The sequence below is a fragment of the Andrographis paniculata genome, unplaced genomic scaffold, assembly GCF_009805555.1.
Source record: "Andrographis paniculata isolate CXL003 unplaced genomic scaffold, ASM980555v1 Contig37END, whole genome shotgun sequence".
NCBI lineage: Eukaryota > Viridiplantae > Streptophyta > Magnoliopsida > Lamiales > Acanthaceae > Andrographis > Andrographis paniculata.
This window is the reverse complement of record NW_026137570.1, coordinates 1728659-1747589: the sequence shown is the minus strand read 5'-3', so window position 1 is coordinate 1747589 and position 18931 is coordinate 1728659. Positions and strand designations below refer to the sequence as shown.

Here is an 18931-nt window from a genome sequence, read left to right as displayed (position 1 = left end):
TTCGAAACTTCATATAAAAATGACATTAATTAAAAGTTCTCTTTACCAACTTTTTATAGTATTATTTTTTATTTTTATTTTTGTACTAGAAGGGTTTGTTTGGTTGTGTTTTATTTCATTTTCTACTACCTGTTTTTATTATATCTGCATAATCTCCCTCAAAATATCACATATTACTCCCTCCGTCCGTAACATGGGTGTATTACTGTAGACACAGAAATTTAGGTAAAGTATAATTAGTAAGTAATTAAAAAGTATATTAGTAAAAATAATTATAGATTAAGATTAAAATAAGTAAATAGTTTAATTAAAAATTTAAAAAAATTATAAAATTTAAAATTTAAAATGCGATTAAAGTGCATAATTATATTTCCAAAAATAGAAAGGACAAATTATGTGGGACAGACGAAAATAGAAAATAGGGACAAATTACGTGGGACGGAGGGAGTATAAATTTATTTACATAATAGACCATATAAAATTTATTTTTCTAATACATCACATCAAATATTTATTTATATCATTTTAAATATTTATCTATATTACACCAAACAATTATTCTAATTCAATTTTTATTTTTTTTACTATACTCAAAACATCAAACATCAAAACACAACTAAAGTATTTTCTTAAAAAAAAAAAAGAATATTCCCTCCGTCCACATATAAAATATACAATTATTTTTAGCGCGATATTTAAAAAATACTAGTATTTTAAATTATTATTAAAATATTATTACTAATAAAATATACAATTACTATTTCTTACGTATTTTTACTAATTAATAAAATATTATTATTTTTTTAAATTAATACAAAACTTTAAAAGAGTACATCCAAAAGAGATTAGAAAATTATAATATTCTTTTATTTTTAAGAAACAAAATGGCAAAAATTTCATTTGGCATTGGACCCATTCATGCCAAATATATACTTTTTCTATTATAAAAATTTTATGTTCATTTTCATTTTCAAGGTGACACTAAAAAATATTTTCTCTGTCATGCGTTAATATATATATATATATATTTATATATCTCGCATTAATGTAATTATTTCTATTTTTTTAAAATAATTATAGACCTTACTCTTTTTTTTTTTTTTCCAAATACTTTCGTACCTAAAGATAAGGGCACAATTATTTTTAGAATACTTTTTAACTATTAATTATAAATAAAATACTCCCTTCGTCCCGTAATAAGGGTAGCGTTTGCTTTTTGCACATAGATTTTTAAATATTAATATTATATTGAATTGTAGTAAAAAATACAAAAATACCCCTATTAGTATAGTGCAATATAAAAGTAATGGCATTTGTATAATATATTGTAAGTTGAAAAGGTATTTATTATGTGAAGTAGGTAGTACAATTACTAAACTAGGAAATCGTAACCTTGTTTTGGGACGGATGAAAATGAAAAATGGTAACATTTCAATGGGACAGAGAAAGTACTATTATTTTTTAAATTTCACATAAAAAATAAATATACACCTTAACGCATAATAGAGAAAATATTTATTTTTATTTAGTAAAAATTTATATTTAATTTTTGTCACTCTCTTATACTAAAAAAGAAAAAATATACTATCTCTCTCCTTTAATTAGGTATCTATTTTTCTTTTGCGCAATTGTATTTACCATTAAAAATATATTTATATTTATATAATTTTTTTTGTACAAATAACATTATATGAGTATATAAATACTAATAGAAATATTTTTGTCATTTTTCATTGATTTGTAATACGTTTTGATATTATAATTAGTTTTTTAAGATCAACATGAAAAAAAATAAATAAATAGATACTCAATTACGGAAAGAAAGAAATATTAATTGTTATCTATCTGCATAAAAACTTGTGCCTAAAAATATGAACACGATTTTTGCCTCAAAGAATATATGCGTAGGTATAAAATAAGAGGTCAAGATTATAATAATAATGATGATTAATTATGTTTATAATATTATTATTAAGAATTAAACTTTCGATATGTTCGTTAATGGATAACTATTTTGTTGACTTAGACAATTTCAACTTATTGGATAATAATAAGAACATTTTTTTACAATTATCTTTTACCATACATAAACATTGTCTGTTTAATAATATTTTTTTTAATTAAATCATACTTATTGCTTTTTTAAAGAATTGATACATCCAACAAAAAAAATATATATAAGCAGAAATTAAATATTTAACAATTATCTAATTTATTTTTGGAAATTTTACATTCTCAAATTTTAAAATTTAAGAAAAAAAAAAGTTACTTATAAAATTGGAAACAATATTAGTAATTCTTAAGTTATATTGTATAAATAGTATATTAAATTTATATATTTATGGTGCGTTTATTATATAAGATCAAGATGAATACTATTATTTTATTCGACCTAATTTATATTTACTTTTAATGTATTAAAACTCTATATAATTGAAAATCCAGTATAATAATATAAATTTGTAGGATTATTAGTACTATTTAATCATATTTAATAAAATAGCTAAATTAATTTTGTTTTTAGACATTTGAAAGCATTTTCTATAAATAATAACAATCACTTTCTTTAATATATATATATATATATATTCATTTAAAATGTAATTTTAATCAATAAAATATAAAAATGATACTCTCTCCGTCCCACATACCGTGTCTGCTACACCGTAGACACGGTATTTTAGGAGAAGTGTAATTAGTAGATAATTAAGAATGTATTAGCGAAAATAATTATCCGATAATATAAATAATTATAAATTAAGATTAAAATAACTAATTAGTTTAATTAAAATTAAAAAGTTTAAAATGAAATTAAAGTGTGTAATCATTTTTCAAAAAATGAAAGTGATATGGTATGTGAGACAGACAGAAACGGCAACATGGACATGGTATGTGGACGGAAGGAGTATAAAATATATTGCTTAAACTTAATTTATAATTTTAAAAATAACATAAATTATATTATAATTTATAATAAGATTATAAAAGGTATTTTGAATAAAAAAAAATCAAATAAATAATCAAATAAAGTAAATATAATTTTATCTAATATTTAATCATACAAAGTAATTATTATATTAATTAATACATTGATTATATACACTACAAAAATATATATATATATTTGTAACGGAATTTCGTCCCTAAAGTTCAAGTAGCTTAACGTAATTCCATTCATATTTCCGTCTCTAATGTCATTAGTAACGGAAAAAATAGATTTAGAGACAAAAAAGTACTGTTACAAAAATAATTTTTTCTTGTAGTGATAATTTATCGAACTAATATAAATATTATAATCAAATCCTTCAAAATAAAGTCAGTCTATCGTACTAGATGTTTTAATGCCAATTTTCAATTAATATATGTGTTTATTTAATTCGAATAACTTCAATTTTCAAAATAGAATATTATATAATAAAAACTATTTATATATTATTAAACAATAAAAATATATAAAAATAAATAAATTATTGTAAATTCATAAAATAGTAGAAGTAATAAATTGAAAGTTTTGGTTCTTATGACTATTAATCAAAGAAAATTAAAAATACATGTTGAAGTGAATATAATGTGACTGAAAAGAAAAATAATTAGGTAATAATAATAATAATAATAATATCAATGTCATTAGCCATTGAATGTTAGGATTAAAAAATATTTTGGACGTAATGTATGATTAAATTTTCGTTAATCGATGTAATTAGTCAAATTAATCAATTTATTTATTGTTGATGATGTTGTTTAACATTTAATCGGAATTATTTGAATAATGATAGGCTAGTCGCGCCCGTGCCACGCAAGGATGTTAATTGATAAATTAATTGTTTTGTTATTTCTTTTGTCAAATATATATTAAAAAAATTTCGAGACAGTTGAATTGTTAAAATTGATCGTTATTTGTTAAAAAAAAAATGTAAAAAATGTCAATGTGAAAACAATATGAACAAATAAGCTTGCAATCCGATATTCTTTTGACGATCTATATTAATGATGTTTTCTCATATTAAAAAAAGAAATATATATATATATATATTATTATCATTTTAAAATTTTATTAGGAAAATTTATCAATTTTGAAATAGTTTCAAGATAATTGTATGAACAATTCAAGTTAAGTTTTCTATTATATCTCTAATACACAAATGTATCATACAAAATATTATTTTATTTGAAAAATAAAATTATGTAAAAAATTATGTTATAACTAAACAAAATTTATAATCATTCTTTTAATATGAAACTGAAATTTTCTATTTCAATTATAAAAATCCATACATATTTATAGCGATATACAAATTGTCTAAATAAGATAAGAATCATACGAATCTTTTAAACAAAACAACTACCATAAATATAATATATTATTTCTAAATATATTTTAACACATATTATTGATTTAAATTCGTAATGATTAATATATAGAACTATTTTAAAGATATATAAATTCATTAACATTGAAAATAATATTCAATGTATCCATATGTAGTAATATCGAAGTAAAATCATTTACTAGTATTTGTTAAGTATATTAGATAAAGGAAAAAATTGTTGTTTTTAGTCTCTTAATTGATCTAAGTATCATTTAATTTTCGTAATTAAAGTATGTATAAAAATCATTCTTTAAATAATTTTTTGGTATAATTGGTTACAAATCGTAGCATTCGTCTGGCACATTGGAGCACATGTATCTGTTAGGTATGCGCAAAAAAAAAATACTTACGGGACTAAAATTATAAGGGATTCAGTTACGGAAAATATATATAAATAAACAATAGTCTAATTTTCATAAATAAACATATTAAATAAAATTTTCATTACTTTTTTATGAGTAACTGTTTTTTTAGTCCCGTAATTGGACCCCCATATCATTTTAGTTCCGTAAGTGGAGCCTGTCGCAAACTAGTCCCATAAGTGGAAAATTTTCATTGTTTTAGTCATCCGGCGCTGGAAACGCCTGCGTGGCTCGCCGGAAACCACATGTCCGCCAGGTGTCCTGCCAGGTAAGTGACATTTGGCGGACACGTGGATTTTAGTTTTTTTTTTTAATTTTTTAATTTTTTTTAAAAATTAGACCAAATAAAAAAATTAAAAAAAACAAATAAATTAAAAATAATTTTCTTTAAAAAATTAAAAAATAAAAAAATAAAATCCACGTATCCGCTAAGTGTCGCTAACCTGGCGGACACGTGGCCTCCGGCGAGCTACGCGGGCGTCTCTGGCGCCGGAGGACTAAAACAGTAAAAAATTTTAACTTATGAGACTAGTTTGCGACAGGCTTCACTTACAAGACTAAAAAAATAGTTTACCTTTTTTTTTTAATTATTATTACACAAATTTTGTTACTTTTTAAACAACTACTTTCACAATGACATTTTTTTATATATATTTTTTTACCTATTACCAATATAATATCCATATTCCTTAAATTCTCTGTCGAACTCCAATAAGATTATTATTCTAGAAGAGAGAGTATTATATATACCAATTGTACAAAATTCAAATTATATTTAAATTAGTTGATATTAAAAATAATATTTAATGCATATAAATGTTTGGAATTTAATGCATATAAATGTTTGGAAGTAGCTTTTCATATAATTTTTAATTTTTAAAAAAGTTTTTAATTATTTGATTTGTCAAAAAGCTAATTTAAATGTGCGATAAATTAATATTTTGAAATAACTTTTTTAATTTAAAAAACTTATTTTTGATAATTTTTTAATTTTATTTTCTATTTTTCTTTTACCCTTAATAATTAAAATTTATTTCACATATATTAATATGTTTTATTATAATATTTATTAATTATTTTATTATATTTCTTCTATAATTTTACAGTAATTAAAATTATTATTTTTTATATATAAATTATTTTATTTGTGCAATTTTTAGTGTGTTAAAATAAAAGTATTAACATATATATATATATATATTTATTAAAGATGAATATATTAAAATTATAAATCTAAAAAATTTATAAAAAATTAACTTAATAGAAAATACATGTATCAATAATTTGTTCTTTTATATTTTACACTATTTTTAATGAAAAAAGTGGTCATATATTTTAATAAGTATACAATCTTATTTTTAGAAAAAAAAATTTAAAAACAACGAAAAGCAATAAATTTTATAAAAAGTTATAGTTTTTAATACGTAATAATAAAAATTCTATACACAGAAAGAATACAACTAACTATTTAAAAATGGGAAAAATTATTTTTATGTATACTCCATTATTATTTTTATCTTATTTATCTTTTTAGCAAAATATATTTTACATGTTTGTAAATGTCGTTATTTCTATCATTTGGCCACACGCGCAGCCAAATAATAAAGATAGCAAACTTCGCAAACATGTGAGATATATTTTACTAATAAAAAAAATACAAAATAATAATAATAATAATAAGGTATATATAAGAGATATTTTTTTGCAATTTTTTACCGAACATATATGTTTAAATATCACCAAAACCCCACACATTAATCTGAATTAATATACATAGGTCGATGATTAGTTCATCAATTTTATCTTTTTTTTTTTTACTCAAATTATTAACTAAGTTATAATTTTTTAAATTATTTATAAAATTTCGAGTAGACAACACTAATGTTATATAGAGATCGAAAAAAATTTGTAATTAAATTACAATTTTAAAAAATAAATTAAAATGATAATTACACAGTAATAAAATATGACCGTCATTGTTCAAACACACAACTTTCAACTAAATTATAATTTAAAATTTGTTTATAAATATAAATAAACATCACTAATATTATACTCCCTACATAAAAAGACTAAACTTATAATTTTACGGTCAGAATAAAAAATACCATTTTTCATAGAAAAAAAATAACAATGATCTAACCAAATATATATATATTTTTTATATTATTTTTATTTTAATGTCAAAGATAAAATACATTATAATATTTTATTATATTATACTAATATAAAATACTAAACTTACTCTTGGAATGAGAAAATATATGGACACCATTTTTATAATATTTATATTTAATTGATAAAATCTATCAATCTTTAATATTTACAATATTAAAAAGTAATCGTCTAAGTATTTTAATTTATTCAAATAATTTTTATATTAAAATAATTATATACTTCCTCCATACACTTCGGATCACATTTATCTTTTGCACCATTGTATTTAAAATTAAAAATATTTTTCTTTTTGTATAATTTTTTTGTACCAATGTCATTATATTATTATTACAAGACACTAATAAAAGTATATTTACAATTTTTTTTTTATAATTTGTACTACTTTTTGATATACTTTATCCATCCCACTTAATTTGTCAACTATTTTTATTTCTGTCCCATATAATTTGTCATTTTATTTTTTAGAAATACAATTATATATTTAATTATATTTTAAAATTCACAATTTATAATTTTTTTAAATTTTAATTAAATTATTTAGTAATTTTAATCTAAAATTATTTTTAATCTTTACTTATACATTTCTTAACTACTCACTAATTACGTAATATCTAAAACTCTGTGTCTCATCTAAATGGAATAAATTAACCGGAACAGATGAAATAATAATTAATATTTCAATATAAACATACAAAAAGCAAATGAATACAAAAAGCAAATGAAACATTTAAAGTTAGAACGAATAAAGTACTCCCTCTGTCCCACATAATTTGTTCCTATTTTCGTCCGTCTCACATAACTTGTCTTTTCTATTTTTTGAAATATAATTATGCACTTTAATCGCATTTTAAATTTTATAATTTTCTTAATTTTAATCAAATAATTTATTTATCTTAATCTTAATTTATAATTATTTTTACTAAATAATAATTATTTTTACTAATACTTTTTTAATTATTTATTAATTATACTTTATCTAAATTCTCATGTCTACGGTAATAGTCCCATATTTTCTGTGACGGAGGAGGAAGTATTTAATAATAAATAATAAATTTTAACACTTCTATAAAATATATAATCAAGTCGTGCATAACACGGTTTCCGATTTTTACCTGGAATTGAATCGGCCACGTCGCTCCTTTGATTATTATTTTTTTTAAAATTTTTTTAGGTGGGCCCCACAACTGAAAATAATAATAAAATAAAAAAAAAAGAAAAAGAAAAAGAGTGGAGACCGGATAGGGAAGTGGCATGGGAGAGGTGGCGGCGGCATGGATTAGTGACGTGGCATTTTTTTTCAATTTGCCGTTATTATTATACGAGGGGCCACGTCAAAATTAGAAAAAATATATATTTTATTAATTAGTAAAAATATATAAAATATTTTGATATTTTTGTTCGTAAAAAATAATTGAATATGTAATATATTAATATTACTGTATGATTATTTTTATTAAAATAGAAAAAAATTACTCTTTTCGTTCCATAACAAACTATCAATTTTTTTATTTTAGTCTATCTCATAATAAAGTATCTATTTTTTTTAGTAACTTGTTATCTACCTAACATTACAAATACCCTTACAACTTACAATATATTACACAAATATCATTATATTTATATCATATATACTAATAAAATTATTTTAGTCATTTCTATTGTATTTTTACCATATTTCAATATATAATTAATATTTTAAAATTACATACAAAAAACAAATAAATATTTACTTATGAGACGAAAGAAGTATTTAGAGTGAAACAGATTAAAAATAATAAAAAATAAAAAAATATAAAAAGTATTTTAAGCCTTCACAGAAGTAGGAGAAAGTAGATAATTGTACGGATATTCATTCATTCCATGACAACCTATTTTATTTATATATTTTGTTCCACTTTTGGCCATTATTGCATGTCAACAATTCAAAATGTCAAAAATTCATATTATGCTACGTGGCCTAAAATCGTTCACCTATCTAGTCGTTTATTGGCGTGCTACGCTATTAAAATTTAATTATATATATATATATATGTTAATTTTTAATTTAAATAATAATTTGAATTAGATATTTTATAAAAGGAAATACTTCCTACTTCCAAGAAGTAAATATTCATTGTTTTTTTTTACATAATTTTAAAAATATTAATATTATATTGGGATACAGTAGGAATAAAGTAGAAATGACTAAAATAACTTTATTAGTATGTGTTATATAAAAGGTAATGAAATTTGTGTAATATATTGTAAGTTGTGAGGGTATTTGTAATGTTAAGTAAATAGTACAGTTACTTAACAAGGAAATTGATACTTTGTTATAGGACGGATTAAAATGAAAAAATAAATACTTTGTTAAGAGACGGAGAGAGTACCTTTTTAGTCGTGTATATAAACTTTTGTTTTATTATATCTCACCTACAGAATTGATGTACTTTCTTTGGCCACTTTTAATATTTATATTCCCTCCGTCGCACTGGAAAAATGACATTTATTTTTTGTATATAAAATTTGAAATATAATATTATATTAGATTGTAGTAAAAAAAATAAAAATATTCGTATTAATATGGTGTAATATAAAAGTAATGATATCTATGTAATATATTGTATGTTGAAAGAGTATTTATTATGTTAGATAAGTAGTACAATTATTAAATTAGAAAATAGTAACTTTATTTTAAGACGGACGAAAATAAAAAATTGTAACATTTGAATGAGACAGAAAAAGTATATTTTTATTTTCGTCCATTAAATTGAAAAGTTTACATTTTTTTTTAATAACTGTGAACTCTATAATTAACTATTAAGAAATTTTTTACACTTATTTACCATCTTAGGGTGTGTTTGTTTTGTGATATAACTTAAAGAAGAAGTTTTTGACAAAGAGATATGAGAAATTAAATAAGAAATATAATAATAAATGTGTGTAATATATTAATATTTTGAAAAAATATGTGTGTATGTTTTTTTTTTTTTTTTTTATTAAAGAATACACTCTTACTCGTATTTTATTATACATTTAAATCTAAAACTAAGGGTGTGTTGTCTGGGGGTTTGGATTTTGAGTTGAGATTTGAATAGTAAAAATTTTGAATTTGAATAGTTGTATGATGTGATATAAATAGGTATTGATGTGATGTTTTGAATGTAAAATTAATTTTTAGTATAATATAAAAAATAAAAAATAGGTATTTGATTTGATGTTTTAAGGGGAAAAAATTGGATGAATAGTATAAATCCAATCCAATCCCCCAAACAAACACACCCTAAAAGTAAAGACAATTGGTCTTTACAATATTATATCTACACACAATTTTTATGAAAAAAAATAAATATAACTTTTAGAATCGAAAAAATAAAATAAATAAATAAAAAATTTAAGAACCTTACTAGCACATAATTATATGTAAGAAAAAAACAAAACAAAAAACTTAAAACTTAAAAATATTAGTCCACATGTCTGATAAAATTTATACTCCATCCGTTTCAATACAATAGTCTTATTTATTATTTTTGTCCGTCTCAAAACAATAGTCTTATTTCCATAAATAACTATATCACTATATAACTACCATTCCTTTTTCATTATTACACAATTGTCACTATCTTTTACACTAATACACTCACAAAGGCAAAAATGTCTTTTACCTATACTTTTTATCTATTATTAATATAATATCAATATTTCTTAAATCTCATGCCAAATACAATCAAAACTATAATTTCGAAACAGAAAAAATATCTATTTTGCTTTCATTTATAATAAATAATTATTACATACTTTTTAATTTATACTATTCAATATTATATTTATTTACAAAATAGCATGATTATTTAACATTCAAGCTATAAAATTTATTTTCTAACTTCATAACTCATTTGTATACTTTTAAAGATATCATAATTAATCAATATAATGCTCTCTCAAGTCTCACTAAAAAGTGTTGGATAAGGAAAATTTTTAAAAAATATAATTAGTAAGTAAATAAGAAATATATTAATAAAAATAATTATATATTAAAATTAAGATATAAAATAATTTAATTAAGATTAAAAATATTAATTATAAAATTACAAATGTGATTAATTTTTTTTTTTTTTTTTATAATTTTCGTTTATTCCACTTAATAAAAAGGGAATAGTATAGAGTGAGTAGATAAAATAATGATAATTTGATTACTCCATCGTCATTCAAATCTATGTTTACTTTATTTTTCGAGTTGTTAACGAAAAATATTTTTATTTCATTTTTAAGTAAAAAATTATTTTATTTTTATACTGTTTTTTACTATAAAAAAATTAATAATTATTATTCACTTTGATTAAAATATGTAATCAATTAAATGAACGCAGATTTGCACGACTGAAAAAATATTATTTATTAAAATAAATGTAACAAAATTATAAATCGATAAAATTATTTAAAAAAAAAATGACATAATTATCTTTGACCGAATAATATGAAGATAGGTACCTAGTGTAATTTTGGGTCCTACTTCCTAGCGTCGGCACTAGGGATGGTTTCCGCTTACCGAGTCAAGATCGGTTTGATATCATAAGGGATTGCAATTATTTAATGTTTGACTTATATATATATATTTAAAATAATCAGTTTGCTAAGTATTTTTTAATAAAATATTTTTTTTTATAAATATTTTATTATACGTCCGATTTTAGGGATTTTATTTATTTATTTATTTTTCAGTGTTAATTTTTTAATATTAATTATTATATAAAAAATATAGTAAAAATTTAAGAAAAATTTTCACGTATCCTTGACGTGACATCTACGTAGCAATGACATGTCAGTCATGTCAGTAACGGCTGGCCAGCGTGGCGACTTTGGCACCGAATGATCATTTTAACCAAAAAAAAATTTACTTACAGAACTATTTTTAAATATGATTTACTTAAAATTTTAAAATGATAAAAAAAAAAATTAGATACGATGCTAAAAAAATAATTTAGCGAAAAATTTTCTCATAAAAGAGAAACATACCAAATATTATTGGGGCAAGATAAAAGTTGGTAGGAGATAGTGTTTCACTTTATTCATTTCTTATTGGCTAAAAGATCTCTATAGACATTGATTTTGATTGGTCGAGAGTTTGGGTTGAAAGTTCATCTTTTTCAACACACTCATCTTTGTTGTAGGTTTTTGGTCTTATCCATAGAAAAAACTAGCTTTGTTCACATTGTATTTTTAAATTGCATGATTATTCATAAATATTATTTTAAAAATATAAAATATATATTAACAGAATATATAATATATATTATTTAATTATAAAATATTAATTTTTTAGCGTAAAATATTATACTATTTCCGTTACGGCAAAGATGAGTAATTTAATTATAAACACGGTATTTTATATAGTTTACATCAGTAAGATATTAATAATAAGTTATGATATCTTTTTTTTTATTTTTTGTATAAATAGTATTGCTGGTATTTTAAATATTTTTTAGTATTATATCTCAATAAAATATATGCAATATGGAATAATGAAATTCTGTATAATACAAATAAATAAAAAGATATATTTATTTATTTATAATTAATTTAAAATTAATAGTATAAAAATGATAAATTTTAAATATAAATAAAAATATTTATTTATTAAAAAAATTATAAAAATAAAAAATTTTGAGTGAATCCTACGTCTAAAAAGTTAAAAATTTAATTGAATTGATTTATATATTAACTATATTTAAGACTAATAAATTTATTAAAAAAAAAAAGAAACATCTTTTGTTAAACAAAAAAAAAAAAATTTATAGCGGGATCGAAAGAATATTTTATATTATTAAAATAATTATTTATATCTAACATAAAAAAATAATTTATTAAAACATACAAAATATAAAAAGAGTCTAGTCACATCAAAATATAATATTATATCAAATAATTATAAAATAATTAAACTTATTGAAATATGCAGAAAGAAAACACAACGAAACCAACGACTTTTTGGACAAAAAAAGGAAAGTGAGAAACATCTCCTACAATTTAAAAAGACCAAAAAAATATAAAAATGAATATAGGGTGTGTTTGTTCGGGGATTTGGATTTTGAGTTGGGATTTAAATAGTAAAAATTTTAAATTTGAATATTTGTGTAATGCTATATAAATAGGTGTTGATGTGATGTTTTGAATATAAAATTAATTTTTAGTATAATATAAAAAATAAAAAATAAGTGTTTGATTTGATTTTTTTGAGGAAAAAAAATGGGATGAATAGTAAGATTAAAATCCAATCCCCCAAACAAACACACCCATAGAGTTTTAGGAATTTTGAAGTTTTCGAAACTTTGAAAATAGTAGCTTGTGTTCATCTAATAAAATTTAAGACATCATGAATATTACAAATAAAGTTTAGTAAATTGATTCTAGTAAGTTATGGAATTAATTTTAAAAAAAATATGGAATTTTAAATATTGATAAAAATATTTGTTTATTAAGAAGTTATAAAACTAAGAATGATTTTGAGTAAATACTATGTATAAAAGATAAGAAATTTAATTAAATTAATTTATATTTTATTAAATATGTCTAAAATAGATAAATTTACTAAAAACCGAAACATATAAATTGTTATAGGAAACCTAAATTACGAAAAGATGTCATTTGTTATGAAACAGATGATATATAATGTTTTCCAAAAATAAAACTGTAAGGTGCGTTCTTTTATCAAATTTTACTAAATTCCTATTATTCACTAATTTTTTTTCAACAAAAATAACAAATTAAATATTTATTTTTTATTTTTATATTATACTTCATCCGTCCCATATCTATCTATACGTTTATTTTTTTCACGTAGTTTTAGAAATATTAGTATTATATTGAGATATAGTAAAAATAAAAATAAAAAGACTAAACTAATCTTATTAGTATTGTATGATATAAAGATAATGACATTTGTATAATATACGATAAATTGAAAGGTTATTTGTAATGTTAGTTAAATAATACAAGTACTAAAAATAAAAATGAATACTTTATTATGGGACGCCCCCAAAATGTAAAAATAAATAGTTTATAACTAAGTGATAGAGGGAATAGTAAAAATTAATTTTACATTAAAAAACATCACATCAGCACCTATTTATATCATTATCACGCAACTATTCCAATTCAAAATTTTTACTATTTAAATCGCAATAAAAACTCCAAACCCCCCAAACAAACACACCCAAAATTTAAAAGTTCAAAACTATTTATTTATTTATTTATTTTTGTTTTATAAAACCAGACCATTTCTTTAGCCTTTAAATAGACACTTCATGCCTTGTTCAAGTCACAGAACTCAGAACTTCAAATTATTCACAAACAAAAATGGATCAGTTCTCTCAATCAGTTCTTACACTAGTCTCAATCCTTGTCGTAATTTCTACCATCTTCTACTTCAAATTTCAGTCCAAATCTTCATCAAAATTACCACCAGGCCCATGGGGCGTCCCGATCCTCGGCTATCTCCCGTTCATCGGCTCCGATATGAATAAGTTGTCCCAACTCGCGAGCAAATACGGCCAAATATACAAACTCCAACTCGGCAATAAACTTTGCGTCGTTGTCAATTCTCCGGCCCTCGTGAAAGAGGTTGTCCGAGATCACGACATCGTTTTCGCAAACCGGTCTGTGCCTGTCGCGGCCTTTGTCGCCACCTACGGCGCAAAGGATATTGTTTGGTCGGCTAATAACCCCGAGTGGCGAGCATTGCGGAAAGTATTCGTCCGGGAGATGATGAGCAATAGAAGCCTCGAGGTTTTTCTTTATTTATTTTTATTTTATTTTATATACAGTCGCTTCAGTTAATTTCTTTTTTTTTTTTTTTGATCTGCCGTTGCTATTTTTTGAATACGTACTGAATAAATTTTTTTAAATTAGAGTCAATAGGTCGCGCACTAGGCAAGTCGTGAGTGACAAGCTCGATTTATTCGAGCCTTTGACTACAATTTACATATTTTTATTCATTTGGCAGAATTTATTATAAAAAAATCATTTCAAATACTAAATTTTTTACTTTTTTTTTCAAAGCCTCGTTTGAGTTAGTTATACAAAGATTTATTAGTATATTTTATGGAGAATTATGTAGTTTGTTTTGAACTATTTCTAAGATATTATTTTCACTATACATCTTATTATAATTTAATTTGTTTTTTCTTGTAAGACATCACCTCGATATATTTATCATCTACTTTAACCGTTCAGTAAATTTAGAATATTTAGGTTCGACACAAAGATTAAAAGAAAAGTTATTGAAAAAATAATAAAATAAAAAAGATAGTTGAGATATTTTCTAAAATATACTAAAAATTTTAAAAATGAGAAGAGAATAATAAAGACAGTGACGCTTTTTTATAAATAAGTATTAAATAAATGATAATAGTTAGATTTTGATTTGTTAAGTTCGCCAAAATTATTAATAAAGTAAATTTAACAAACAGATTAAAAAAATTAAGAATAAATTTAACTTAAGAGAGTACTTAATATTTCATATTCAAAATTTATTTTTCTTTCAAACGAAACATTAATTTCAATTTGAAATATTTACTATTTTCAAAACGCAATATTATTATTATTAGGCTATATCTTCGAGATTTTATTTTCACTATGCATCTATTATATTTCATTCGTTATTTACTAATCTATTCATTTTTTTTGTTTTGGTCGGTCTGATAACAAAGTATCAATTTTCTTTTTTACTAATTGTACTAACTACCTAACATTACAATACAAGTATCTTTCCAATTTACAATATATTATACAAATTCCATTACCTTTTATATCATGCAATACTAATAGAGTTAATTTAGTCTTTTTACCTTTATTTTTACTTTATCCTAATATAATTTAATATTTCTAAAATTCCGTAAAAAAACAAATTGATATATAGATATGAGACGGAAGGAGTATAGTATAATTTGCTTTCCTCTTAAGATATCACCTCAATGTATCTATCACTTATTTAATGTTTTATATCCAAAACTTTATTTTTCATTAAAAAAAAACATAAAGTAAATTTCAATTAAAAATGTCACTATTCTCAAAACAAAATTATTTTAATCATATTATAATTTAAATAAACTAAATAAAAATATTAAACCTTTATGACATTGACTAGGTAATTAGCGTGATATTATTATTTCCTGATTAAAGTGACACGTGTATGGTCACAAACATGCCGGCCCCGGACATGGCCACGTGATTCACGCCCAAAGCCTAAAATGTGTTTCTCCTAATTTGGTTTGAAAAAAAAAGTTAAATTTGAAAAAAAAAAAAAAAAAATTGAATTTAGTATTAGAATAATATTTAATAATATGTTTTTATATATATAAAAAAAATTATTATTTTTTTTCGATTATAAGGGTTTTATTTATTTTTTGTTTGTTGATTTTTGAATATCAATTATTATATCAAAACATAGTACAAATTAGAAAAAAATGATAAAAATACTTATATTAGTATTTTATAATACTATTGTAAAGACATTTGTGCAAAAATAATATAAATATAATGATGTTTTTAATGTTAAGTACAATGACGCAAATGATAGATGAGCCAGTAGAAAGAAGTATTTTTTTGAGAAATAGAAAGTTAAATAATAAAAATTGTGGTGCAAAAGAAATACACAAATGCATATATAAAATAGATTTGTATAAATAATATAATAATAATAATAATAATGAGTGTGAAATATATTAATTTTTTGGAAAAATTTATGAAAAGAACGAAACTAATATTTTTATCTTTTTCTTCTTTTTTAATCTACCTAAAATTTTAAAATATTTTCATAAAATATCTACACGCAAAACAAATTTGATCCTGATATTTTGAAGTGATGAACATCTTCGATTGTATAACTTTAATAGTTTTTTCAAATGGTAAAACCTTTGATAGTTTTTTTATTTTTTTATATTTGAAATGATTTTATAGTTTATTTTTAAAACGTTAAGAAGAAAAAATTGTGTAATTAAATAAAAATATTGTAACAAGTTTCGAACATTCAAAATTTAAAATAATAGCAAAGGATCTCCAACAAAGTGAGCACATATTATTTGTTTCATTTTTTTTTTAATAATATGAGACTCCTCAGTCGCTACTTTTTTTTTAGTACCCTTTGAATAAATTTCATTATTCGTCTATATTTACTTCTATTAACTTTTTTAACAGCAAACTTACTCTCTCCGCAAGAACGAGGTGAGGAAATCCATTCGACAAATATACGAGAATGGAAAGACAGCCGTGGAAATTAGTATGTTAGCATTTCAAACCGAGATAAATGTAATAACCAAATTGTTGTGGGGCGGATTGCTTCGAGGGGCAGACGAGGAAGTAATTGGAAACAAGTTTCGCGAGATCCTTCCTAAGGTTATTGATGTGTTTGGAAAACCAAACATTTCAGACTACTATCCATTTCTTGCAAGATTCGACATTCAAGGAATAAAAAGAGAGACGGAGAGGTATATGGTACATTTGGATAAGATTGTTATCGAAGTTGTTGAAAGTTATAAGAAGAAGTTTTCGAGAGGTGTTGTGGAAGAAGGGAAGAGAGACTTTCTTCAAATCTTGTTCGAGTTAAAGGCCGATGACGAAGATTTGATAACCGACACACAACTCAAAGCCTTGTTGTTGGTATGCTTCGCTTCACGATTTCTTACTATTTATCAATTTTTTTTTTTCTTTTGAAAAATGATCAAATCATTTATTTATTTTTACTTGATATATTATACACCAAATCAATTTTTCATTAAAAAAATCACATTAAATACTTTTTATGGTAGACGCATTTCAGTAGGATCTATATAATATATATTTGAAATTTAAATTATACTTAAAATGCTATTTTTGGCGTCAAATGTAGGATATTTTGAAAGAGAAGAAAATTGTCAAATCGTCGAAATACTTTTTCTAATTCTAAATTTTACTACTTCCTTCGTTCCCATTTAACAAGGACATTATTTTTTAATTTAGTAATTATGCTTAACATAACAAATACCATTTCAACTTACAATATATTACGTAAATGTTATTGCTTTTATATTACACAATATTAATAGGGTTATTTTTGTCCTTTTCACTACAATCTAATATAATATTAATATTAAAAAATTTATGTGTAACAAGTAAACATTACTCCCTTTAGGGACAAAGAGAGTATTTTCAAATCTCAAATCCAAATCTAATGTAAAAGTTTAAATTAATAGGATCATGAACCATTCTATATATCTTATAAAATTTTAAATACGATTTGGGTTCATGGATAATGATCGTTATATTCTTTGTCGCATTAACTCTTGTCGATCGTGTAGGACATCGTTGCAGCAGCAACCGACACATCAACAACTTCAATAGAGTGGGCAATGGCGGAGCTAATCAACAGCCCTACGGCGATGGCAAAGGCGCAAAAGGAGTTATCCGAGGTTGTGGGATTAGACAACATTGTCGAAGAACACCACTTGCCCAAACTAAAGTACTTAGACGCCGTTTTTAAAGAAACATTACGCCTACATCCCGTAGTACCCTTTTTGATGCCGAGGTCTACATCCGAGTCTTCCATTGTTGGGGGATACACCATCCCTAAGGGCACCATGGTTTTCATAAATCTTCCTTACATCCAAAAGGATCCTCGTTTTTGGAACAGTCCGCAGGAGTTTAAACCCGAGAGATTTCTTGGCACGGAATTTGATTTTACTGGTAATAGTTTTCATTATCTTCCATTTGGATCAGGGAGACGGATGTGCGCTGGCCTACCCTTGGCGGAGAGAATGCTAATGTACTTTCTAGCTTCACTTTTGCATTCTTTCGACTGGAAATCGCCGAATGATCAGAAACTTGATATGTCGGAGGCGTTCGGGATAATGTTGAGGAAGAGTGTTCCCCTTGCTGCCATCCCTATTCCTAGGTTGTCCGGTTCGAACTTATATACGTAAAATGTTTGTCATTTTTCGAATAAACTACTTGCAATTTCCTTTATGTACCCATGTTTGCAACTATAAGAAATATAATAAGTTTTGCTTA

General features: G+C 22.8%; 1 protein-coding gene across 1 annotated transcript; it reads left to right on the top strand.

Annotated features, from left to right (window-relative positions):
• The first annotated feature begins 14196 nt into the window (after positions 1-14196).
• LOC127250736 (labd-13Z-ene-9,15,16-triol synthase, chloroplastic-like) lies at positions 14197-18931 on the top strand. The gene is made up of 3 exons (XM_051274164.1): positions 14197-14674; positions 17084-17545; positions 18223-18931. Exons 1-3 carry the CDS (start codon positions 14246-14248, stop codon positions 18841-18843), a joined length of 1512 nt encoding a protein of 503 aa, XP_051130121.1. The 5' UTR covers positions 14197-14245; the 3' UTR covers positions 18844-18931.

Coding starts and splice junctions, on each gene's coding strand:
- LOC127250736 (XM_051274164.1), top strand. CDS start 14,246: ATGGATCAGTTCTCTCAATCAGTTCTTACACTAGTCTCAATCCTTGTC. Junction 14,675..17,083: donor TGAGCAATAGAAGCCTCGAG/GTTTTTCTTTAT, acceptor CTTTTTTAACAG/CAAACTTACTCTCTCCGCAA. Junction 17,546..18,222: donor AACTCAAAGCCTTGTTGTTG/GTATGCTTCGCT, acceptor TCGATCGTGTAG/GACATCGTTGCAGCAGCAAC.